The sequence below is a fragment of the Ambystoma mexicanum genome, chromosome 4q (genome assembly GCF_040938575.1).
Source record: "Ambystoma mexicanum isolate Mex_15411 chromosome 4q, UKY_AmexF1_1, whole genome shotgun sequence".
In the NCBI taxonomy this organism is placed as follows: Eukaryota; Metazoa; Chordata; class Amphibia; order Caudata; family Ambystomatidae; genus Ambystoma; species Ambystoma mexicanum.
Window position 1 is genome coordinate 364,949,449 of NC_090928.1, and position 27,445 is coordinate 364,976,893.

Sequence of the window (27,445 nt, forward strand, 5' to 3'; positions counted from 1 at the left end):
GCTGGCAACATTGAAATATGAAAGTATGCATCTTTCATGTCCAATGTTGCCATGAAGTCCCCTTGTTTCAGCAATGGGATCACCTCCTGCAGTGTTACCATGCAACACCTCTGGGGTTTTATAAACTTGTTCGCTGGGCGCAGGTCTAGAAAAGGACGCATGGTGAGATCCTTTTTTGGGTACAAGGAAGTACACTGAATAAATACCCTTGTTTACCTGAAGAATAGGGACAGCTTCTATGGCGTCCTTTCCCAGCAGTGCTTCCACCTCTTGGATCAGGATCTCCAGATGGTCCGGTGAAAGGCGCCGTAAGCATGGCGGTCTGCACTGTGGAGGTCGGGCGAATTCCACGCAGTAACCGTGGGCGACCGTCTTTAAGACCCACTAGTCAGAAGTCATCCCCTCCCATGCCCTGAGGAAAGATGTTAATCACCCCCCGACCGGGGTGACATGGGAGGGGGCCTGGACTTGGTGTTCATTTCTTTTTGAAAATTTGTTTTTATTGGAGTTTTACAATTATGACATAATTAAAAAAAAATGCAAACAATGATATTTATCAAAGTGAGGTCGCAACTCTCTCCTCCCCTCCACCCCACCTCCCACACCCGCCCCCCCCCTATCCCATGTCATGGTTTAATGGTCGATAACAACGACAGGGTCCAGCACATCTGAAGATGCAATGCGAGCAAAGGGTTGCTTCCAAAAGAAAGATGGTGCTCAAAAAACAAGGTCCAACATATAAAAGTCACATTTCCTGTAACAATCGATCTCTTACCGGTGTTCATTTCTGACCAGAGGCCATGGCTCCTCTGGGATTGGGGCCTCTGCCTCTACCTTTGCCGCGTTTCTGACACTTTGAGGGTAAGTGGGGCTTCCAGATGTTTGATTTGTGTTGAAATTACCCATGCCGTAGTTGTTTTGACCAGCATGGGCTTGCCCTCGAAAGGACCGCCGAGAGTTATTACCCCTCTGGGAGGAGGGTTTCTGTGTAATTTCATGCAGAGATCTAATCGTCTCATGCTCCTTCTTGGCTGTTTCTAAAGCCTCATCTACTGCTTTCCCGAAGAGGTTAGTCTCCTCAATGGGTTTATTAATGAGTGACGCCCAAGTCTCGGGTCTAAATCCTGATGTACACAGCCAAGCGTGTCTTTTCAGTAGGGTCCCTTGTGCAAGAGACCAGCCTGCAGTTTCCACAGTGTCCAGTGTATTTTTCACCACATTCTGGTTAACTAGTCTTCCCTCCGTTACAACGGAGAGAAGCTTTGACTTGGCAGGTTTGGGAACCTCTCGGAGGCCTTCCTGGAGCAAATTCCATTGGGCATCAGCATAGTTTGCTAATAGAGTAGAACAAGTTACTTTCTTACCTGGTAACGTTCTTTCGATGGGATGGTCCGACGACGTATTCCATATCTATGACATGTAATCACCGCAGCACAGCTGTGGTGATTACATGTCATAGATATGGAATACGTCGGAGGACCCAATCCCCTCGAAGTATTATTAGCAACCTGTATGGTGTATGCAGTTGCTGACGTGACGTTTAACCAGGGCATACAGCTGCTTAGACTCCTTGTCCGGTGGGGATTCTCCCGTGGCAAGGGATACCCCTGCCCTCTTACGAGTGGTATCACTACCAGTGAATCTGGGGTGGCGGGCCCTTTGATATATAGAGGGTCGGAAGGAGAAGGTCGGAATAGTTTTTCGACTCTGGGGTTCACTGCCCGTGTCTGAGCAGGTGAGACCAATGAGGGAGCTACCCGTCTCTTAACAGAGTTAAGGAGGGGGATGGATTACACGCCTGAGGCTTTTCTTTAATATCCTCCACGAAATCCTGCTCAGGTACCGCCTCTTGAGTGGCAATTTTGAAGTATTCAGCTGCTTTCTTCAACATGGAGTTGAATGCCATTTGGTCATCTACAGGAGAGGCCTGGCGAACCGGTGTGAACGGAGGAGAGTCTAGGCACAAAACATCAGTGTCCTGATCTTGCTGTGTCCATGGGTCTTGACCTTCCTGCTGGGTTTCCACCCAGTTGTCCGTAGTATCCTGTTGATCTTCCTCAGTTTTGCGTAGAAGAAGCTTCTTCCTCTTCATTATAGAGGTCTCTATATGTGTTCATCTGGACCACTTCTTCCTGTTGGAAAACATGAGACTGATCTTCCTGAATTTGGACGTTAGGGTCTACCCGAGCCCTTTTCGGTGGAGGATGATCAGAGGAACTGATAATCTGCTCCAGCCAATCCATACACCCCTCGAATTTTTCTGTAGTCCATTTAGAGGAACCAAACGGGCCTACGTGAGGAGAAACGACGTTCTCTGCACGGCGGCGTTGAGAGGAATCTCTCAGGGTGTCGGAAAGAGGCTCTCGACTATCTTCGTAAGCCTCATCGGAATCGGGAACCCAATCCACCGAAAATATTTCCGCGGCTTGGCCCATCACCGTAGGTGGAACCGGAGTAAGGCCCACCGCCACCGTGATTTTTCCGATGCTACTTTCGATAGTCACCGAATCATCTTGAGACAAAGGCTCAGATGATTTGTCGGCAGTTGTAATACCGTCCGCGGCACTAGAGGGCCTAGCAGTCGGTTTTCCGGGTAGAGGCCAGCCGTAGTTTTCGGGCCTACTGAGGCCTTGGAAACCAAACCGTCGAAGCATTGGGCTCCCGCACTTCGACGCGTGTAGGTTTCGGAGTAGCACCCTTAGTTTGTTTAGATTGCCCAGCCGCAAAATGCTGCTGCAGATGCGGGGAAGGCTTTGGATCTGAACGATCTGAGGGAACCAGCGAAGTTTTCCACGGCCCCATTGGCGCTTTCGCCTTTTTCGACGAAGGCGTCGAAATTGGCATAGGGGTTGTGCACTTAGTGAGATGCGCTTGTACGCCCCTGTCGCCGGGTGTAGTCATTGTAGCAAGATCAGAGTCAAGCCTGGAAGGGTCGGGGACGGGCGTGGCGGGCCTAGAAGCGTCCGCCTCAAGGTCTACAACATCCGCATTGGACGTTTGGTCATCCAAAGTACCCCCGTCACTTTCAGCTTGCGTGGCGTTGGGGGCTCCACGCCTGACATACCGTACGCAGCCCACCGCTTTACACAGCGCTCCTTAAGGGTCTTAGGCCAAAGGAGTTTGCACGCCGCTTCTCGTCATGCTCTAGGGGGAGACAGGCGTTACATGTCCTGTGTTCGTCCTTCCAAGGATATCTGACCCTACACTTAGGGCAGAATCTAAAGGGAGTCCTTTCCATAGCAAAAGGGAAGGATGACCAGACCAACAGGGAAAAGAGGGGAAAGGAGGAAAGACTTACTAAACAATATGGCCACCCCAACCTCACTCTCCCTACTGTATAGGTCGGCCAGAGGGTCCGACCACGTGGAAAATCCGGCCACCGGATCTTATGTGCCCAAATCCGCAGCCGTAGACTATTCCCCCGTAGTCTTCGTCAAAGATGTTCTTGTTGGGCGAAGTGACTTAACGGGGAATAAACTGACAATTCGGTAAAGATGAACAATGTCTCTAGTAAGAGCTACGCTATAGGGCGACCAGTTATCTGGGTGGAAAAAAACAATTTGAGGGACCTCGGCGCGTGAGGGATTTTGGCTACTACAGACATCACGATAGGGATAGTGTTACAGGCACGCCTATGCCGACGTCCCATTTCGGTCCCCGAAAGACAAGATGCAATACTCTGCGGTTACCACTGGATGTCGGACCATATGCACAGAATGGGATTCTAAGCAGATTAACAAGCATCAGAAAAATGAATACGTGTTTTACGAAGAAACCTTGAGTATAAGTGTCTACTTGAACCACTGTGATTGAAAGTCCTCAGTGTAACTACTTGTACTGCTCACATTCACGCTTGAAATAAGCATGGCTGCTCATATCGCTACCAACAAACTGTGTGGTACAGACTTCAACAAAAAGGTTGGTCTTGCTTACACCTCTAGTCCCAATTGTGTGGTGGTCCCAGAGGGTACTGCATGCAATTCTGCCTAACAGACGGCTGCTGCAACTCCTGGACCGTTGATTTGCCTGGTGAAGCCCTGCTGCAGGTCGGAATCGCCAAGTTCAGCTCGACAGACAAGCCCTGCAAGGACGACTTCTCCCTTTGAGTTGGTGGGACCAATCACCTCGTAAGGCACCTGGATACCATTCTCGGAGCTGGTTGTATTTTCCTCAGAGTGCTGCAGGAAACCGAATAACCAGGGAGAGAGACACCAGTTTGTGTACTTGTCTACAGCTACCGGAATCGAAGATTAGCCAAGTGCCAGCTTTGACCAGTCCCAGTGCAGTGGAGGGGTCCCCCAACATCCTACCTCTTGTCCCCACGACTGAGGCTCAGGAACAGCGAGATCTGCAGGAACTGCCAGGAACAGAAGTCTTCAGCTGCATCTTTTTCTTCATTATAAGGTACTGTGAAAACCCGACCGAGAGAAAACTTACCTCTCACTGCAAAAGTGCTTGGAACTTTGGCAACTTGCAGGCCTAGTCAGCTTGTGACCCAACATATGAATCTTTCTTTTACGAACTACTACTGAGAACTTGGCCTAACCTATTGCATTGAATTGCCTCCTCTGGTGAACACAAAGTATTTGCGCTGCCTAAGAGTAACTGTAATCTTCTTTTTATTAACCTATGCATCTTTGATCGTCCTTCAAAGTAGTTTAAATGCCACAGAAACGTACAGTGTAAAGTACTAAAGTATATTTTTGTGTGATATAGATTGCCTCCTACTAGTGAATGTTTTATAACTGACTGTTGAATAAATTAGTACCCGGCGAGAGTCAAGCAGAATATAACACGCATTCTAATTGGCTCTCGCCGGGTCGTTACCCGGCCGAGAATCCTTTGATTCTCGGCTGGGATTCCAGCCGCCTTGTCCTCGGCGGGGGGAGCGTGGCAGCCCATCCCTGCTTTGAGCCTCCCCACGGCTGAGAGGCTGCCTTGGCCCCCCACTGGGGGCTCGGGTAAGGCTTTTTTTCCCCCTTTCCTCCATCCTCCCTACCCCACTTATCTTCTTGCTCCTTTGTCCCTGCTGGGGTGGAGGGGGGGGGTCGATGGCAGCCTCCAGCCATGTGGAGACTAAGCGTGGCCATCCCCGCTACGGACCTCCACACTGCTGGAGGCTGCCATCGTCCCCCACTGGGGACACAGGTACGTTTTCTTTTTAAAAAACTTTTTTTCTTTCCCCACCTACCCCCTTCCTCCCCCCACACACACCACTTACCTTCTGCTGATTTTTTTCGGGTGCGAACGCGCTGGGGACACTTCTGCAGATATTGCAGGCCGGGGTACTAATAGCAATATGCCCCTCGCAGGGTACTAATAGCAAAATGCCCCTTCATTAAGGCCCTCGCTTTGCATGGGCCTATAACTATGGGCCCCGGGGCATTACATGAGTCGGTAATGCCCCCGCCGCTCGGGGCATATTGCTTAAATAAGTGTTTAACCAATAAAACTTTATTTGAATACTTGTGATTGTAGACCTCTGTGTAACATCCTTACAGCTCACATTCCCCCTCTTGAGATGAGCCTGGCTGCTCAGCTCCGCTACCAAAACCTGTGTAGTACAGACTTATATCAAAGGTTGGTTTTGCCTACACCTGTAGTCATACTTGTGTGTAGCGGTCCCAAAGGGTACTGCATACAAACTCTGCCAAACAGGGGGTCCATAGAATATGGAGGAAAAGTTGCCTAAAAGAGACACTCTCCTCACAACAAGCAAATAGAATGGGTGCCCCATAGACGTCTTTGGGAGGAAAGCAGCAAAAATAAAATCTTTCCTAACAGTCACATGTAACTGATGGGGACACAACAGGTTAGTCTCCCTAGCCAAATCCTAACAGCATTCTGGGACAGCAAAAACAAGATTATTCTACAATTGTAGTCTGCACTTCATCAAGGAGAAGAAATAAATATTCATGTTTTTCAAAATCACTTCAGCATACCACTAATTTGTTTTTTGTACAAGATTCCTTGAGTCATTGGTTCAAGCGTAACAATGCATCATATAAGTAGAAGCAAGTAAAAAAAAAAAAATACTTTTCAGGTCTTACTTTTTTTGGTGCACAAGCATTTTCTGTCGCCTGGTTTGACGCACAGTACCGAGATTCTTATTCTTCTCCTGATGCTCTAGCTCTTGACTAATCTGCTCAGCATCAACTACAATCTACATAGAAAAGTAAAACACGCGTTAGTACCTGGTGCAGCATATTTACCAGACACTCCAACAAAGTAACTACTGAGTTCTAGGGCACATGACAGAGCATATAGCAGTGAAAGGACCAGACAATAACTCCAAATCATGCGAAGGGTTGTAGTTCTCAAGACTGGACCACCAACAGCAGCTCCAAAAAGCATTCTCTCAATGAACATCCGCTATTCACCAAAGTTTCACAATGAAAGGGACAATGTTGCAACCTGTAAAAACTCCTATAGGGCATTAACATTATTTTACTAAAACAGTCTGATTTTCTGTATACAGTGCCTGAAAACGCAATGAAATCCTTCTGCAGTTGCATGCCACAGACATATGATCACAGAGGCCAGAGATGGTGGTGTGAGGTGTTGATGGATGTATTTTCCTGAATTTCAACAGGTTTGGCTTGGCTTAGAGTGTGACACATAGTGAAGAGGCAGTGCATTCTATCTATATTTGCAGCATAGAATAATGGACATGGGAAGAAAAATAAATCAGCACTGTACTTAATTTCTGCCAGTGTGACAGGGTCAGGCACTTCATCCAGACAGGAGGAGTGGGGGGGAGGGGTACTGTTACAGTAACCCCCACCCTCGCCCGACCGTCTGATGTGTGCCTTGAATGTGGCTATTGGTACTGTTGGAAAGATTTCTCTTTTGGCATCTTTCACTCCATAATTTCCATGTACCCTATAAGGGGTCAAGAGTAAGATTGGGACACAGTGGCATCTTTAGTGTTGGTTATAAACTTATCAAAATAATACGAGTGGTTCGGGAAATACTACCTGTCCCTAGGTCTATGGGGGGTTTCCATGACTTAACAAAGCTAATGAACGCCTGATGTTTAACAAAAAGCACCCTCCGTATTGTGTCCAAAACCCTAAACTGACCCTTACATGCTAAACTAAATATAAGGTGAAAATGGGGATTTCTTTAAACTATAAACGAATAGCTTATTCTTGAAGTTCCAAAGAAAGTTCTAAAGTGCAGAAACTAAAAGAATGATTATTCCACCAGGAAAGGTGCTCTCCCTTCTATGTTTCTTCTGGTTTCTTACAATCTTTCCGGTACATCCTGTAAAGTCAACAATATTCTGATGTTTCACAAGGAGAGGACTCTCTCCCTGATTACTCTTTTTAGCCACTTTGTCAGCTCAGTTTCTCAGTTTAAAAAAAAAAGGGGCTGTGGGGGGGGCGGGGTTGAATTATTCCACCTTTGAGTCCCTTCAGTCTTCACTTAATAACAGTCTTTTTATCATTCAGAAGAAACAGGGATTTCCTTCTTCTCCCTCGGGTTTACACTCACTGTTCCACAACTTCGGTTTTATTCAATTACCTTCTTTTACCCCTGGTTTACTCTCCTGCCAGGGCCTCACTGTTTCGTCAGTTCTTTTGTTTTCCCTTATTATTCAAAAGGGGTAAGGTTTTTCCCTGTTTGCATCAAGTGCTATGGTTTCTTGCTTTTACTCCCCCCCCCTCTCTCTCTCTCTCTCTCTCTCTCTGGTATACTCTCCTGCTAGGGTATTGTAGCTTCCTCTAAATAAGGGGTATGGCTCTTCCCTTTGAATACGGATTACTATTTTAAACTGTGAAGATATAGTTCTGTTGCACTTTTCAAAAAGAGGGGTTCTGACCCCTGTGCTCTTCTCGGTTCTTCTTCTCTCCCTAGTATACTCTCCTGCCAGGGTTTTATAGTTTATCCTTATACAGGGGTATGGGTCTTCCCTTTTCATTATTATTCTACACTTTCAAGGTGGGGTTTCTAACCCCTTGGGTTTGTCGTTTCTCACTTCTCCTTTCACCCCTGGTTCACTCTCCTGCCAGGATGTCACAACTTTCATGTTTGGGTGCAAGCGATCACGGCGGAAGCGCTGAAAGTTTAGCGCTGGTGGTAGAGTTTCTTTCCACTGTTATATTGTGCAAGTGGTCTGAGAGGACTTTACAAAGTGCTTGGGAGTAGGAGGGGTGGAGGAAGTTCAAGAAAGGGCCTTGAATTCTGAGATCTTGTGGAGTTCCTTACTAGCGGTTACGGGCATTAGAGGTTCTGTTCCAGTAGTAGGATTTTTTGGCCTTCCGAATTTCTGCCTTGTAGGCTTTGATCTGCCAGGCATATGCAGCTCTATTCTGTGGAGACAGGTCGGCCCGCCATCTGTGTTCCAGGATGTGGCTTTGTGTTTTGAGGGATTTGAGAGATGGGGTGAACTATCTGGGGGAATTGTCCTCTGTGGGAGGAGGATCTGAAGGGAGCGAGAAGTCTGAGGGCATTGGAGAGCCAATGGTCAAAATGGCTGATGGAGGGCAGACCTCCCTGGAGAGTGAGATTGTGCAGGGAGGCAAACAAGGAGTTGCCGCACACGTCTGTAGTTACTATGACCCTTGTTCCACAACAGAAAGCGGGTGGGTGGTCCAGGGTTAGTCAAGCAGGGAGAAGGGATTGCTGTCGAGTGAGAAGAATACCAGGCCTTTAACATCTCAGGTTGTACTATCATAGCTCTCCCCAAAGTGAAAACCCTGGGTGTCGTCCTTGACCAGGAACTATCCATGATAGCACACATCAGCAGCCTCGGCTGCAGCTCAGCCTACTACTTAAAACTGCTGGCACAAATTAGGCCTTTTTTTAATAGATCCAATTGCACCACCTTTGCCAGGGCAATTATTGGGGACTGCATAGACTACTGTGCAAGCCTTCTCCAGGGCACCTGTAAGGGTGAGCTGGCCTGCCTTCAGGTTGTTCAAAACAATGCTGTGAGTGGTGGAAGGCCTACAGAAATCCGATCATGTCTCAACGCAAGGAGGGCCCTTCATTGGCATCCGGTGGAAAGCAGAGTGACCTATTGGACCTATTGGGCCATCTGCATCACACATCAATGTCTTCACTGGAAATGTCCCAGCTACCTCACAAAGTAGAATGGCTAACAGCAAGGAGAGTTCTCCGGTCAAATAATTCCAACCGCCTTCTTATTCCCAAGGCTAAGCTGGCCATTGTGGCCCAGGTTCTTTCCCTCATACGGCACCAATACAGTTGAATGACCTACCTTCCTACCTAAGAGCCTGGGAAATTTAAACAATACCTAAAATCTGTCCTTTTTAGGTGATATGATCTGATAGTTTATTCATATAGCGCCTATACACAATGTGTTTCAAAGCGCTTTGATCCCTCCCCCCTCCTGATCCTCCCTGTCTGCTTTCTTGGTGGGTTTTTTTTCCCGTCATGTCCCTGCGCTATTATGCCTGCGGGCCTTCTCTACGTGCATTACAAATAAATAAATAAAAGAAGATGGCTGTGTGGTCCCATCCCAATTAGTGGCAGGAGGGTCGGGGGGGAGAGGGACAGGAGCGTGGAGACTAGGTTAGAGGAGCTGACTTCAAGGGTATGTTCTGTGGAGTGTGTGACACCCGATATCAGTTGCGTCATGTGGAGGGCTCACAGGTTGCCCTGGAGTGGTCGTGTCATGGGTTATGCGGGACATCGAACCATATGTGGAGATCTCCTTGCATGGCGAGGGAGGGGTCAGCCATAAGGATGGCCGCTAGAGAGTGCTTAAGGCATCTGCAAAGTTTGTTGTAGCCTGGTGGCCTGTATATGAGTAAAAAACTGTGGGTAAGAGCGGGTAATGAGATATTGCAGGCTTGTTCCTCAAAGTGTGATTTGTGGACGGTTGCAATCACGCCTGCCCTGCTGTTTCTATTGTGCACATTTAGAGAGTAGCCTGGGGCACATGCCTCATGCACAATGTTGTCGGATGTCCCTGAGAATCCGGTTTCTGTGATGAAAAGAATGTAAGGGCCTTTGGAGGAAAGTCGTATATTTTGTTTAGATTGTTGGTGACAGATCAGGCGTTAATTAGGATGCATGAGACACTGCTGCTAAGAAGGCTATTTGCTGCAGAGGGGGCAATTAGTTGGATGGTGGTTGCTGGCCCCCGGATAGGGATGCAGTGAAGGCAGGCTAAGAGGGTGGGTGAGGGTAGGGGCAGATATCCCCTGGGTGGAGAAAGGGAGGGTGCTGGACAGGGTGTGGGGGGACTGGGATGGTTTGGTCAGAGGTCTGTGTAGGAGGTGTAGTGGGAAATATCTGGATAGGTGTGGGGGGTTCGTCCCTGAGGGGTGACCATATGGAGGGGGTAGAGGAGGGAGGAGAAGGGGGCAGGGCAGAGGAGGGGATGGGGGGGAAGGACGAGGGGTGAGCAAGGTTTATGGTGCGCCATACTGCCCTTGGAGCTGCTTGGCATGGTGAATGATCCGCTGCGCAGCACTGAAGGGTAGATTCGAGAGTATGGGCCTGCAGCATTAACCCAGTGGGAAAATTGTATGGAAATGGTAATAATGCTAGATCCCAAGTGCAGTAAGCTTATTATATCCCTGTCCCACAGCACTGACCCAGTGTGAAGGGTGCCTGGTAGGTGCACTATGTACTGCTAGATACAGGGGACTTTAATCCTAGGACTACAGCACTATCCACAGGGAAGGTGCAGGGTAATGGCACAGAGCAATGTGTGATGAATCCTGTAGTGTTATCACTGATCCCTCCCATGTGGCCAGGGGATGGTAGCCGCTACCTGATCCTGACGCTGGGGGTGGTATTACGAGGGAGGAGATGGCTGTCAAGGAGATGTGGTATTCTTCCCTTCCATGTGAGGAAGACCCTATAATTCCTAAATCCCGGATTGCATGTTGTCATTATACAAATCCTCCCAGTTATAAAACCCTGAAACCCCTTCTTGCCAAACACCCTAGACAGGATACCACTCACACTAACTATGTACATAACACATGTACAACACAACCTATTTCTGAGGTTTTGCTTTAAACAAAAATCTAAAACAATATAACTTTAAAAAGCACAATAATCCTATGGACTTCAACTCCCATAAAAAGCTAAGTACTGGGACGAGGAAGAAGGAGTTAATGTGGATCAAAAGAAACCCAAAGCAAAACGTGCAGACTGGTTATTGTGATGGGAATCACCTGTGTGGGACATTTAAAAATAGTGTGCCTTTTTAAGTCAGTAGTGAAGGTGAAAGCGAAGATGGAGGGGAGTGATGCAGAGCAGGTGAAGTACGAAACACAACCGAAGCCAGACACCCCGACAGCAGACTGTGCTGAAGGACAAAGGAGCTTCGTACCGGAAAGGCGTGAGACCGGGAGAAGCACGGCTAGTGCCGCAGGACCACTGCTGGAGAGCCAGCAACAGTGGAGAGGCTTTTGGAACACGGTCGCAGTGAAGAGCAGCAGTTCAACCGGCGGGTGAATGAGAAGCCTGCGTGCGAACTGCAGAAGGATCAGCAGAGCGGGAAACGGTTTCCTGAGGCAAGGATGTTGCCGCAGGCATACGCCACAGGTCGGAAATGCCAGCAAACAACAGTGAGTGTACCTAGGAGTATTGGGAGACCCGGGGAGTACCGACCGGCATCCAAGCAATTGAATACTTTTTGAATATCAACCAAGTAATATAGAAAGATAGAATTTACACAAGACTTCACATAAGAAATGTCGACATGGGGAAAACTGGATTAAAGGTTGTGAAAAGCAATTGAACACCAAGGAAGAGGTGGAAAGGCAAGATCTGTACACAAGACTTCACATATGATATGTCAATATGGGGAAGATTGGAACAAGTATTGCCACAAGTCAATGAACACTAATAACAAAGTTAACAAAGCTTGAACAAGTCTCCATATATGAAATGTAAATATGGGGGGAAGTTGGAACAAGTAATACCTAGAGCCAAAAAAGCATTAACAGTGAAGGAATACTACTGTGTTATACTTAAAGAGAAAGAGGACTGAACGATAGAGAGAAGGTTATAAGAAGACATGGTGAAATAAGTGCATCAAGCAGTGAGCCTTTGGGGGAAATGATACGTGGCAGGAGAGTAGGCCAGGGGATCTGAAGAGCCCAGAGGGGGATTCCTGGCAAGGGAGTACACCAGGAAATCCATCTAGAGTATATAAAAGACGTTGTGAAAAGGTTCCTGGCAGGCGAGAATACTAGGAAACCATCTTTTGTACGTTACTGTGTAGAAGAGACTTTTTCCATCCTTTCAAAACACCATTGCTTACAAGAGACACTTTTTAATCATTCTTAAGAAGATGTTGTGTAAAAGAGACATTTCTACTACTCTTAAAGAACCGTTGTTTGGAAAAGACATTTTCTCATCATCCTAAAAGTGTTAAACCACCATCATTTAAGTTGCTTTGTAGAAGATATACTTTTGGCATCCGCTCAAGCACCATTGCTGGGAAAAGACACTTTTCATCATCCTTGGGAGGGTGTTGTGTAAAAGACATTTCTACTAATCTTAAAGGAACATTGTCCGAGCAGAGCACTTTCAATATTCTACCTGAAACTGTTCAGGGGAAGGGAAACATCCCCTGAATACAAGAATTGTTTTGTTGGATTTGCATATTTGTTTTTTTGCACATTTGTTGTTGAATCTAAAGCAGAGATTTTTTACCTTGCACCGTTTGTTGTTCATTTTTAGTGTGTGTGTCAAATGCGTTTGGGACACAGGGACAGTTTGCCTAATTTTTACGACAAGACACAGACTGATCTTTAGTTTTGATTTACTAGGAAAGGAAATTCTTTTTAGGATAGGGACAGAGAGACCTTTATCCAAACTCTGTTTATTTTAATGGAATGTCTAATGTTGAAGACATTACAACTTTGTATCTGCCTCATTTCTGACCCCACAAGTGGCTAGCGTCAAAATATATCCAGATTTAAAACAGTTGTTGGCATTACTTCAGTGGCTAGATTGAAAATGCAGCTAAATTCAAAATGCAGCTAGATTCAACATGGTGCTAGAATGAAAAACAGCTAGATGGAAAATGCAGCTGGAATCAAGTAACACAGTGTTAGCTGTACACACAGATCATCATCCCTTAACTGATAGTTGAAGCAGATGGGAGTTGGGGTATATGCTTGGCTGGGTGAGCCCAGGGCCAACAGGCTATCAGGCAATGGAGATGCCCTTTGCCTTGGCCCTTAGACAGCTGCCCAGGCAAGGCTGCCTCGGGGCTCCAGTAAAGAGGAGTTGTGGGTTGGTCAGCTGACCATGGCCGAGCAGCCAATCATGGTGCACAAGGGTTGGGCAAGGGAAAGCAGGGAGGAGGGCGACTATGGAAACACTTACTGTAGCAGACCAAAGGGTCTGAGGGATAAGTGCACAACAGAGCCATTGATCTCATCGGTGCAGCAGCCAACGGCTGATCCAAAAGGGAATCTACCCACTCAGAGCTTCTGGGTAGTTGTGACCACGGTCAACTGACCAAACAGCCAATCGCGGGGCACAGCCCAAGAGAAAGAACATATTTACTTCCCCAGTAACTTTGTTGCACCTCTTCTTTTGAACAATCACCAACACAAGTGTTAGGGATATTTTCTTTTGCAAATCTTTCCCTCTCTGTCCTGAGCCACCCAACACTACTGCTGAACTCGAGGGGTCAGAAATGGGAGGAGGATATATTTTATAATTTTTTTTCAAACAATGCCATTTTATTAAAACAAAAATGTAAGTCCAACATCTCACTTGCCCTACTCGAACATGGATTTTCCTGCCTAAATAAACGTAGGAAAAAAAACTCTAGCATAACATGCCTGGCCCTCCCACTTACACATAGAAACATAAACAAGAAAATATATGCCAATTCAAAATGTGAATACTTGTATTTGCAAAACCTTCAAAGTCTTGGCATCTAACCTGAGCCAACGCCCCTTCCCCAGGCTTCAGGTCAAAGTCAGTACCATTGAATAACAAAACAACAAGGAAATACAGGGTTGAAACAAGAGTTATGTAAAGTTCTTGGTTCCCCACAGATGACTCTGACCTCAGGTGAAGTTCCAGTGACTTATTTATTTAGATCCAGTACATTTAGGTAATCATATAGGGTCAAGTACATCTGGGTTCAGGGCAACATGCACCGGCATCCTCCCAGGTAGGCTTCATCTCACCAACTCTCACTCAGAACTCTCAACCATACAACAATATTCTCACTCAGCATTCTACTCATTCTGCAAAGACAACATGGAAACCTAAATCACTACAAGTTACAAGGCAGTTCCTGATAAAGTCCAACACTCCAAAGTTCGACACAGAAAAGATCCTTCTCCTCCAGGAAATAGAGTTCAATGTTTCTTTAAGAGTACTAAAAGGATTCTTGGTCAGGATGATTTCTGTTGCAATTGGTATGATTCACAAAACCCAAATGAGCTGAAAGTAATTTCTCTTCATAGGGATTCTCTTGCAGCACCATGCAACGCCACAACTTCTTAGTTCATAAAATACCACAGCGTTTCTTTCTTGGCTCAGTGAACACCAACAGCTCCCTTCACAGTGCTTTTCTCTGGCACCATGACCCACAACAACTTTGGCAACTCTCTTCACAGTGCTTTTCTCTTAGCACCATGAAACACAACTTCTTCTACTACTACTACTATTACTACTACTACTACTACCAGGGTAATCCACACCCAGTCTTCTACTTCCACTTCTGTCTGGTCTACTCTCCTGCCAGCTCAACTCCTCCAGAAATACACTATGTAGTTTTCACTTCTCTGCTTTGAAGTTTCAGTTCCACTAACAATTTAAAGTGTTAGCATTTCTTCCACTTTCAACAGCTTTAAACATTTCTTCACAACGTTATAGCAAAGACAAAATATATACCAATGCCCTTTTAACTCTGCTAGACAAGCAATGTCTCAGTCTCTTTTTAACTCCAACTTTCTTCTAGGGTCGCTTTTTAACCACTCTGATCTTTTATCAGACTACCAACCAAGTACTTTCAATGTAACCTCTATTCACTTTGGCAATGTGAGTTGATCAATATTTTCTGTTTCTTCCACACCATAGTCATTCATTTACAAGCTCTCCCTTTAAGGATGTCATATTAGCCCCTTTTCCTCTGCCAGCAATAGTTATTCCCAAAGAAATCTTTACTTTAGTCTCTTGACTGACGACAATGCTTGTTCACCTCTGGGTTTAAGGTAATGCTTGTTTGTTCTCTTCAATTCACAATGTTGAGGTTTAATAGTTGGTTTTAGGGGATACATTGTAGAACGGGGCCCTGACCGGCTTAGTAGCTTTGTTCGCTGCCATGCGCTACTACTCACTCTGTGCTGTGTAACTTACATTGTACTGTATGATAATGTTAACCTGTAACCATCCTTTGTAAACATACACATGCTACATTGTAAGGCTATACGTCCACTGTAACCCTGAGCAAAGCGCTGTCCGTTTAACTAAGACACTTTCTTGCAACAGCGCCTGAATGCCTCTGGGCTGCTAGTGTGCTTTACAAATCTAATAAATAAAGCATGGCATTACTGAAGTCTTGTCTCACGTTAAAGTCACTTTTAGGTACACAACCATTATTAATGTTGCTAAAGGCTGTTTTATAAACTATGAGGTTCAAAACTTCCTTCCACAGCGCATTTGTTTATACGTGAGTGCTACAATTGTTGCACTCCATTGTCTGACTCACTCCGGACAGCTTCATTCAATTTCACTCGCTCGCGAGGGAAAGCAACTGGTTACAGTGGACCGCCTGCGCTGCCGGAAGACTTCGGGACGTGCAAAAACACTCACCGGCTCCTCTGCCTCTGTCAAAGCCTGCAGGACCTTCTACTATGGGTGTTTCCTCGACCGGGCACAATTCTCTCAGCAAGCTGCCTTTGGTCCCACCACACTGGCATGCAGTTCGGCTCACAACCACCCCTTGGAGCATGCCCCCTCCAGTTATGGTCTGCTGTTCGCTTCTTGCTGCGAATGCTCTGCAATCAGTTTTACATTGGGGGAAAGCTGTCACACCGTACACTTCCCGCTGCGCATTCTCTGCAATCCAGACATTGGGGGAAAAGGACCAACTCAGGACCGATAACTGGAATAAACAGATGGAAAATCCTGGCATCCTTTATTTCCTCTAACTTCTGTAGGTTCTGCCGGCAACATGCTTTCCTTTGCCACTTCCTCCTGCCCCAGCAAGTACATCTGCTGCTATCACTGCTACTGCTTTTCCAACCACGACCACATCTACTGGCCTGCACCTGAGGAAGCTTTTTAAGCCTCTCAGTATCCCTCGGGTGTGGGCTGTTAAGCCGAATTTCCTGACCTTCCTACACTGCTTTTCAGCCCTCTTCTTCGTCCCAGTATTCTTGGGATTATGGGACTTGGAGTCCCAAGTAACAAAATCAGTTCTAACTATTAATTTACTACTTTTTAAGTTTAGAACGATTTTGTTTATACATTTTTACAAATGCTTCATCATGTTTCATCACAGGAGGGGAAGGCTGTTCAGTTACGCCACCATTTACAGGTTTCCTTTCGCCATATCTTGGAGAGGAAGGGGGATGGTTAGTCACATCAGGTTTAACATGTTCCTCCTTAAGTGGGGTATTTAAAGATGCTGCACCCACTTTGCCAAGATTTCTAAACATAACATGGGCTTCAGATATATTATAATGTCAACAAGCCTTTGTATGATTTGGTATACATGAAAGGTTACTCCAATTCAAAGGAGAATACTGCGTCTCATCCCACAGGATCCGTTCACCACCCTGGGCCTCGTCTCCTCCCAGGTGATCCTGCCGCAGTGGACCAAACCCAAGGTCAGGATAAGGAAGCGTCTGCCTTTCCTTGTCCACCTGGGTGGAGACTTTAGGCAGGGGTACAGTGAGGGATCCATAGGATTCATCACAACTCTCTGGGACATTTTTCTGAGACCTTTTTGTCTAACCCACTTAGTGCATGTACTTTGGTTTTGCGTTCAAATCAATCCCAGTGAAGAGATCTCTCCCCCTAATAATTTTGATCCTCATGCATTTCTATTGCAGCACCCCCAGTGTTCGGAAAGTTCTCGCTTGGAGCAAACTATGGACCCCCAAACATTTTGCTTTTACATCTTGTCCTGAATTTATACAGTGAAGTATTATTCAGCTTCACTTCACTGGCCTCATTTGTTATGGGGAAACTGACTAGTCCGTCACACTGTCAGTACTGGGAAGGGAATAGTTTCTTACCTGTAACTCAATTTCTCCAGCATTGGTATCTTTCATGGATTCACATGCTTAGAATATTCCCCGTCGTCAGACTGGGACCCCTCGGTACACATATATAGCCTTTTCCAATAGGAAAATTTCCGACACTTTTGTGTCCTATCTACGTCCTTTTAGGACCCGCCTACGCATGCTCCGTAGGCCGTCCCCGTATAAGAGGCCCGCCCCCGCAGTTCCCCTTCAGATTTCTGCCCCTCCAAAGTAGGAAGGGTTAAATTTATCAATTAAATACATTACATTCCGGGGAGTTTCGCGGGCGCATGTGAATCCATGAAAGATACCAATGCTGGAGAAATGGAGTTACAGGTAAGAAACTATTCCCTTCACCAGCATTGGATCTTTCATGGATTCACATGCTTAGAATAGATTGTATAGCAGTAACACCTGAGACGGCGGTGAGAATGTAATGTAATATACCCTCAACATACTACACAATGCATATGTACAGTAGGAATAAGTTACCGCATATAACCTTACCCACCTAAAATAAACTGTCATTAAAAAGGTGGACAACAGATTCTCCACAGCGTGGAGCTTACCTTACTGAAACAGATGGCGCAGGACAGCTCTTCCCATCTGCACCTCGTCCGCATGCTGCCTGGCAAGGCAGTAGTGGCGGGTAAACATGTGGGGCACTGACCATGCCGCAGCTTGGCATATGTCCGTCAATGGAATTCCTGCCCATAAAGCTGTTGAGGAGGACATCGATCTTGTAGAATGGGCTCTAGGATGTCCTTGCAGTGGCCTTCCGGCCTTAGAGTGACAAAACGCAATCGTCGATGAGACCCATCGAGCCAATCCTTGTTTAGAGATTGCTTTTCCTCTCGTCGACGGACCATATGCGACAAACAGTTGTCTAGTAGACCTGAATTCTTGTGTACGTTGTAGGTAAAATTTCAGAGCCCTCTTAATGTCCAGGGTATGAAGAGCTTTTTCTGCTGCCGATGATGGTGTGGCGAAGAAAGTAGGGAGAACAATGGACGAGTGTTTGTGATACACTGTCGGAACTTTTGGGACGAACACAGGATTAGTTGCCAGGACTACTTTGTCCTTAAAGAATCTTAGGTATGGCGGGTCTACGACCAGCGCTTGCAGTTCCGAGATTCTTCTAGCTGATGTGATAGCAATCAAGAATGCCAACTTCCACGAAATGAATTTTATGTCGGACGTGGCCATAGGCTCAAAAGGCGGTTTCATTAAGCCTGCCAACACTGTGTTGAGACTCCAAGTCGGGGGGAAACGTTTTTCCGGGGGAAAAGCTCGAAATAAACCCCTCATGAAGTGTTTTACAAGTCTGTCGCTAAATAGAGGAGACGACTGCCTTTTCCTTGTGAACCTCGAGATGGCCGCCAGGTGCACCTTTATCGATGTGAAGGCTAATCCCCTCTCCGCCAAGAGGAGCAGGTAAGGTAGAACTTGTTCCGGCGTCACCGACAACGGTTGTAGGCCCTGTTGTCCCCTACACCATTCACACAACCTCCTCCACTTATAGGAGTAGGATTTGTTTGTAGAAGGGGCTCTAGCCGCCTGCAGAATATTTTGACAATCCTCCGAAACGTCTAAAGCACCGAACTCCGAAAAGTCAGGAGCCAGGCTGTAAGGTTGAGACTGTCCGGGTCGTGATGCCACACCGTGCCTTTGTCCCGGGATAGTAGGTTCGGGGCTTTCGGAAACCCTATGGGATGTTCCATCGACAGGTGAAGCAGGTCGGAGAACCACGGTTGCCTTTGCCAGTATGGTGTCACTAGAATTACCCGGCAATTGTATCTGCGTATCCACTGTATTGTCCTCCGTATGAGGGGGAACGGGGGAAAAGCATAGAGGAACATGTCCGTCCATGGGAAGGAGAATGCCTCCCCCCTGGAGCCCTCTTGAGGCCATCTGCTTGCGAATTGCTCGCATTTCTTGTTGTCTTTGGTCGCGAAGGCATCCAGAGGGGGGTGACCCCATTTCTCGAACACTTTCATCAGGTGAACTGTGTCCATTTCCCACTCGTGTATCTGGGCCATGCTTCTGCTGAGGGAGTCTGCTTGGGAGTTCCTCACTCCTGGAAGGTGATGAGCCACGATGGAAATTTCGTGCTTTAATGCCCAATGCCATGTTTTCTGGGCTTCTATGGAAAGAGTTCTTGATCGCGTCCCTCCTTGTTTCCTCAGATAAAACATGGCCGTTGTATTGTCGGTCAGTATTCGTACTCGCGAGCCCTTGATGTGTGGTAGGAATGCCTTCAAGGCCCATCGTACTGCTCTGAGTTCTAACACGTTTATGTGTAGGAGTGACTCCGTTGGAGACCAGCGACCCTGTGTTTGGAGAGCACCCATGTGAGCTCCCCATCTGGTTAGGGACGCATCCGTGACTATGGTTCGCTGAAACTCCGGCTCCTGTAGGGGTACGCCGTTGTTCAGATTGTGGAAACTCTGCCACCACTGAAGGGTCCGAAGCAGCTTGTCGTCGTCGATGGTTATCTTGTCTGACCACGATCCTTGAGCCTGCGTCCATCGGTCCGCGAGGAATTCCTGGACTGGCCTCATGAATAGGCGACAGTTTTCCACCAGATGGATGCAGGATGCCATGGCCCCTAGGACCGAAACGTATTTTCTCACTGAGATCTTGGTGTTTCGCCGTAGTCGGCATGCTTGTTGATTGAGTCTTGAGGTTCTGTCGAGAGAAGGTTTCACTAGCCCTAACTGGGTCTAGAACTGTGCCCCCAGGAATACCAGCGATCTCGATGGCTGCAGAGAGGATTTTTCGAAGTTTATGGCGAATCCCAGCTGTTGTAGAAGCTACATGGTGGCTTGTAAACTTGTGTTGGTCCACGCTGGGGAGGATCCCCTTACCAGCCAGTCGTCGAGGTATGGGTATACATGGTGGCCTTGCTTCCTTAGCCATGCCGCTACTGGAGCCAGGCATTTCGTGAACGTTCTGGGGGAGGTCTTGAGCCCAAAAGGAAGAACCGTGAATTGGTAGTGAGTCCGCCCTATTACAAATCTTAGGAATTTCCTGTGTTTCCGACACATTGGAATATGGAAATGCGCGTCCTGTAAATCCAGGGACGCTAGAAAATCCCCCCTCTTGAACGGCACGAATCACTTCCTGCAGAGTGAGCATCTTGAATTTTAGGCTCTTCAAAGATTTGTTGAGATCGCGTAAGTCTAAAATGGGACGCCATTTGCCGTTCGGCTTTTTTACGACGAAATATCTTGAGTAGACTCCTTGACCTCTCTGTGATGTTGGAACTAATTCTATCACGCCCTTTGCTAACATGAGTGTTACCTCTTGTTGCAGTATCTTCAGATGGGAATGAGCGGTGAACGCAGGTGGAATTTGCGGAGGGCTGTGTTTGAATTGTAGAGAGTGTGCGTTTCTTATAGTATCCAGCACCCATTGATCCGTCGTTATTCGTTCCCATTCGTCGACATATGCTGAAACTCTTCCCCCCAGAACGGTGTGTTGTATGTCACTGCTGATCTTTATTTTGCTTGTCTCTCGACGACGACGGATATGATGGTCTTTTTCTGGAAGTCTGGAAGTTCCGGCGACGGTTTGCCGTTTGGGAGGCACGTCTGTATACCTTGGAGGGGTAAGCTGATCTGCCAAAGGATCTGTCTCCAGATGCAGAGAATCTTGAATTACCTGAAGCCCCTCTAAAGGGACGAAAAGACTTGTAGTTTCTGCCACTCTGGAGGGCACCCAATGAACGTGCCGTGTCCGAGTCCTCTTTCATTCCCTTTAGGGCTTCGTCCACCTTCTCACCGAAAAGAAGGTCTCCCTCAAAGGGCATATCTAAAACTTTGTATTGTACTTCTGGCCTGAAGTAGGTACACTTAAGCCATGACTGTCGACGTAATACGACCCCATTATTGACTTGCTTGAAGCCTGACTCAGCGAGGTCCACCGCGATGTTTATTGTGTGATTTGAGGCTTCCTCACCTTCTCGGACGAGTAACATCGCTGCCTTCCTATGCTCTTCCGGAAGATGATCAAGCAACGGAGCTAGCCTGTGCCACATCTCCCTATCGTCTCTGGCAACAATTGCCAGAGAGTTTGCGGCCTTTACTGTGGTCGCTCCCACGGATAGCACTTTTTTGCCAAAGGCATCTTGGCATCTCGCTTCGTTCTCAGGAGTCGTCGTGCACTTGTGCTGGGCCTTCGCCTTCCTCGCCGCTGCCGCCGACACCACTGAGTCTGGCGTTGGTTGGGAGGATAAACACTTGGGGGTAGACTCTGGAGCCTTAAACTTTTTTTCCAGGCGTCCTTTCACTGCCGGCTCTGAAAACGGGTGACGCATTGTCTGCAACCCCTCCTTCCATACATGGTCTAGTATTGGTATCGAGAACACAGACCTCCTTCTTTTACCCATGTGGTCGAACAAAAAACAGTCCTTTTTCTGTACTTCCTGGGACAAACCAAATTCTTTGCATGCCTTCTCCATCATAGAATGGAATGACGCAATGTCGTCCGGAGGGGACGGGTGAGCTGGGCTTCTAGGGGTTTCCAACTCCACCTCTGACTCCCAGGTTGGATCCCTGGAGGGGGATGATGAGATATCCGACATGGCTCCCCTGTAAGACTCCGAATCTGGCAGCTCACCTTCCTCTTGTGCCAGTGCGGAGATTGGCGTGCGTAGGTGCGTCGGTTGACGGGACGGGCCCGGCTCGTCGACGGGTGACTGTGGCAGGTTTGCCTGAGGTAGTCTCTGGTCCAACGACTGTAACAACGATTGAAGCGTGGACAGAATTTCCAACGACAAAACAGATTGAGGATTGAGAAGAGGGGCAGATACCGGTATAAGGGATCCCCTCGTCGACGACTTGTCAGCCACTCGTAGCCCTAGGTCTGCTGGGCCAGCTATTCTCTCATTCTCGTCCTCCGAGGACAGCAACACAGCCTGTTCTTGTAGTAAAGTATCCGGGGGGATCGGATCAAAAACTTCAGGCCTCCAGGCCTCCTGTAGAGGCCATCGTCGACGTCGTTGTCGGTGGGACGGTGGATGCCACCTGCGTAAGTGGCAGGGTGGAGGCCGATGACTGGGCCGCCGTCGACGACGGTGACTTAGCAGGTGGTTTTGGCGGTCCCGCCTTTTCCACACTTGGCTTGCTTTTACTCGACTCTCGACTTGTGGTCGATCTATGATGATCGCCCGAGGAGGATTTCCTTTCCTTTGATGAAGATGATTTCTTTGACGAGGAGTCTCTAGTTGAGTGACTTCCCGACGACTCTTTTTCCGTCGGTCGAGATTTCTTCGCCGGTGGTTCCGACGAGGTAGCGCGGCGTGATGTTTTCGCCGATTGTGTGGAGCCTACCTCCGAAGGGGGGTATGCCCCCGCTCCATCATTCAGCCATGCCACCAGTCGTCGACTGCGGTCTTTGAGGGTTTTTTGAGAAAACCCTTTGCATATGTCGCAGTTATCCGCCGAATGATGAGGGTGGAGGCAATATATACAATCCATATGTCCGTCCCCCTCGTAAACTTTTTTCAAGCCGCATGTCGCACATGGCCGGAACAGCGCTTTTCCTGACACGGAGGACATTTTCTGTACTCAAAATTCCAGTAATGCAACCTTGTACAAAATAGTAAGACAATGCGAGGAGATCCCACTACTTTGGAGAAGGTTGAAATCTGAAGGGGAACCGCGAGGGCGGGCCTCTTATACGGGGATGGCCTACGGAGCATGCGTAGGCGGGTCCTAAAAGGACGTAGATAGGACACAAAAGTGTCGGAGGTTTTCCTATTGGAAAAGGCTATGTGTACCGAGGGGTCCCAGTCTGACGACGGGGAATATTCTAAGCATGTGAATCCATGAAAGATCCAATGCTGGAGAAACTAGGTTTCCCTTTTCTTTTTACATATCATCTATTTTGGGTAACTTTCATACTGCACAATGCATCTTCCAATGCAGTGCAATGGGGATACTTTTGTATCACCCGAGACCTACGATGAAAGATTTATTGGTTACTTTTAAATGTGCCTAAAGACAAGCTGGTGGCAGCATTTACATTTGAGAGCCTCATGCGTTCGACCCGTTAAAAGAAATATACAGAGCGTGAATCTCACACAAGCTCCTACAGGCCACGCAGTTGTATGACGTTCCCAATATGAAGCACTAAGGTCAAACAAAGTGACAACCTATTCAGTGCCTTAAAGCCCTGACCATGGACTCTGTCCGAAGTGCATTGGCATCCTTAATGTTGGCACTGAATAGTCAGGCACTCTTCATGCCTCAATAATCAAAGTTATGAACGAGGATTTAGCACAATACAGATTGGATTGAAGTTTATTCATTCATTTATGATTATCTAACTACTGACTTGAATCTACAAGCAACTCTGGAAGTAGGGCAGGGAGCGAGCACACCCAGAGAAGCAGATTAAGTTTGGTTTCTTACTTTGATTCATGTTTAGCATTTACATTTGTACCATATTTTTTGTTTGCTGTCTTCCGTTTAACATGTTTGGCTATTAAATGTGGCTAGTGTCCCAACACGTGTCACAAGGTTTTTCGCTCGTTCTTTGGGCATTTTGTTCTTTGGCCTTCTTCCTGCCTTGCCAGGTCAGTAAACAGGCCATGTATTTTGGAAGCCAGGAAGAGGGGTGGGACTGCCTGGTCCCAATCCACAAACTTGTTTCAGTGTGCTTAGAGTGTATGCGTGAAGAATTGATTTAGTAACCCTGTGGGAGACTACACAACACTTGTACTCTTGGTATAGGCCTGTACTAAACAAGTTGGTAGTGTAACTTACAAATACAAGTAGTCAAGTAACACTTACACTCAAGGTTTCAGTTATAAAATAGTTATTTATTCATTTAACATCACTTTTTAAATAAGCATTAGTTAAAAGGGCAACATATGTAACAATCAAATATAATTTAACATGCATATCCAGAATGAATACAAAGCTTAGACACGCTTTATACACACTTCTACACCTGGAGGTGACTTCATTCACAAGGCCAGTAATAGCATTTATATATCACTAGTACACATTGCAGATTCTGAGGTTTGCAAAAAGGAAAGGTTAAAGGAAGGTTAAAGAGGTTCTCAAGGCATGCAAGTATACTCAAATCTTCCAATGAAGTCTAGACAAAACCTTTCCTAGCAATAATAGTTTAAAACCAAGTTATCACCTCTGAGGGACAGAAAATATCAAAGTCACTGGACTAGAAGAGTCTTCTGGGAGTCAGGACAGCCAAAGTCAATTGGAGAACAATCTATGGAGCTGAGGCACTTCATACTTAATAAAAGTCTTGCACACAGTTAGAGAGTTTTTGTAGAAAATCACTGTAGGGTCACAAGAGGTTACACTTGGGGAGGGTAGGCCGATCTCAACTCTAACAAATGTATATACTGCAAGTCTCAACTGTGAAGAGCAAAGCTAAAGACACTGAGTTACGTACCCCAAGTCTGAACAGTACCTCTGGGAAGAACATTGGTCCAGCTGGCTTCTGTCGGGTTGTAGCGATGCAGATCCTGGGTTCAAGAGCCTCAGATGTGGGGGACAAGAGGGAGGATGTCTGGAGGAAACCCGCGGCAGCAATTTGGAGGTCGGCGTCAGCTATGGGCTCTTTTCGGGTCAGTGGCAATTTGCGGTTTCAGCACGTGGTAAACAGCACCACTGCAGATCTTGGATACCAGCTGGGCTTCCTTCACTCCTTGAGTGTTGCACGCTGGCGAGGGGGCTCGAGCTCTGGTCGTCCTCCTTCTGGAGGGTCCTTAAAAGACTCCTGGAGCTTCTGGCTGGACTGCAGATGTTGCACTAGACTATAGATTTCTCGACCCCTGGCACTCGGTTTCCTGCAGCAGCAAAGAAGTACAGCCAGTCGGGGAAGAAGGTCCAGTGGAGTTTGTCTCGGGGTTAGTTGGTCCCACCATGGGTGCTATACAGCAGCTGAGGGTTCAGCCTGCAGTAGAAAAGCACAATGGTAGGAAAATTAAACCACTGCCACCAGCCATTTAAAGTAGTAAGGGTAACATAAAAAATGTTAGATCAGTAGGTAGGATAAGGGGCTACTAAGTAACCCCCAAGCACTCCACATAAAATGGTGTGTGCTGGACCCACAAAGAGAAAAGGTAAGTAAAGTTAATTTCACTTTACTGTTCTTGGAAACAGTAGTTCACACAAGAAAAGGTATTTAAACCTTATGCAAAATCTAAAGGATCTCTGTGACTCTGCACTGAAGGTGCTGAGTGTCACCATACAAAAAGGTAGATGCCTATGGAGTTTGTCAGACAACAAAAACAAAGGAAACCCAAAATACAAATCAGGTCAAAGCACATGAGAGTGAGAAAAAGGGATCACTCACTCCAGTATTAAAATTAAAAAGTCCTAACATCCAGCAAAAGGGTTGGGGGTCTCTAAGGCTGAAGGGAATTAGCACAGAAAGGAGAATTCTCCCCAACACTTCCCCACAGAGGAAGAGTCTGATAGACTAGATTCATTGTTAAATAGTAGTGCTGGAGCACTGGCTCCCACCCCAGTCCTATTGCATAGTCATAATTCTTCTGAGGATAGTGTTCAGGTAGCAGGTGTAAGTAACTCCATTGTTAGCAACACTGGGCACAGTCCTACTGAAGTAGCCTCCTTCATGGAAAACCCACAGGTTATTGCCAGAGTTCCTGCGGGAGATACTCAGTTGGCTTGTAGGCCCTCTCTCAATGTTCCAGTAGCACCTGTCATTCAAGCTAAGAATAGAGAAATGGTCAGGGAATCTGTCAATATGAGGGGAGTGGTTCCTAGAAGAGTTTTGGGTGAGCTGAGTCTTTAAGACTTAAGTCCTGATAGACACTCACCGGACCTTTCCAGCACTAGAGCTCAGAATCAGGCTGTCTTAGCCAAGCCTAAGAGAAATCCTAGGCCTATGGGGAAACCCATGGCTAAAAGTGTCAGAGGCAGAGGGAAGGAGAATATTCCTCCCGCCTTACCTACAACATTGGAAGAAGGACCCCCAGAAAACCTTGAATCTTATGGGCCTCCTCAGCTGCCAAATATACAGATAGAGGAAAGTCCGAGGACAGAGAGGAGTATGGGCCAACAGAAAAGAAAACCATCATGGTTAGGCCTATGGAGAAAGGCCTGCTTTCAATGGGAGGGCTCTCCTCCAGAGAAGCAAAGGATTCTGAAGGAAGGTGGGTTACTGCAAAGTAAGCCCACAGAGCTCACGAGAGAAACCTTTGCGAGAGGTTACACAGGTTGTGAGGCCCATCCTCTTACAGTTGGTGTGACACATTCCGCTGGTGATACATCCTAGTGTTAGGATATCACCAGTGTGGTCGAACACATTCTTGCTGGCCCTTGATGGGGGTCCCACAAGAAAGTCGCTGCAGGAGTCTCACTCTGTGTCACCAGGTTGACAAGGGTGAGACAGAGATTGGATAACTCCAGAGTTCACTTTTAGAAGTAAACTCATTGCTACCAGAGACCAGGCCTAATTTAACTAGCCCTTTGAATCTGGAGACCTCAGGCAATAGGTTGCAATTGGTGATTGCCGATCACAATCCCCTGTGCCCTTGTGCCACCCCACAGGGAATAACTGCCAAGTCAGTCATTGACACCCTACTGTATGACAGTCCCAGAGGCTCCTCTGCTGTACTCAGCAGTGGTCAGACCCAGTGAAGAGATGGAACAAGTTACTTACCTGTAACTGTTGTTCTCCAGCATGGGTCTGGCATGGATTCACATGCTCATAAAAATTCCCCATCATGCTGGGAATGCTCGGTAAAAGAAAGAAATGTTTCATTTTCGTTTCTGAACTGTCTTTCCCCTATATACCAATCACTGAGCTCGGGCCATACTGCCTCAGCCAAAGACTGCCCTCCACCTAAGCCACTCCCCAGTTAGACACCTTCAGATTTGGTAGCACATAAAGTGGCAATAGGATCAAGAGAAGATCCGCAGAGGGGTAGACAGAGGATTTGCATGTGAATCCGTGCCAGACCCATGCTGGAGTACAACAGTTACAGGTAAGTAACTTGTTCCTTCTCCAGCATGGGCATGGGGTCTGACACGGATTCACATGCTCATGAATGAAGAATACATAGCAGTACATACATGCACAACCACGGGCGGTGGCAAGCCTTACCAGGTTCACCTTCAAGCCAACTGGTTGTGCAGCACTGCTTGGCCGACTCTGGACTCCTCCCTGGAATCCCTGTCGATGCAGTAAAATTTTGTGAAGGTGTGCGTCAATCTCCACGTAGCAGCCCT

At 47.0% G+C, this 27,445-nt stretch overlaps 1 protein-coding gene across 2 annotated transcripts in view; it reads right to left on the minus strand.

The window, feature by feature from the left end:
• Positions 1 to 27,445, minus strand: part of HEATR1 (HEAT repeat containing 1) — a 1,158,897-nt gene that overhangs the window by 477,976 nt on the left and 653,476 nt on the right. For both annotated transcript variants that reach the window (XM_069607931.1, XM_069607932.1), the window contains exon 25: positions 6,051 to 6,163. In XM_069607931.1, the coding sequence (XP_069464032.1) occupies positions 6,051 to 6,163 (113 nt within the window). The remainder of the gene's footprint in view (positions 1 to 6,050; positions 6,164 to 27,445) is intronic.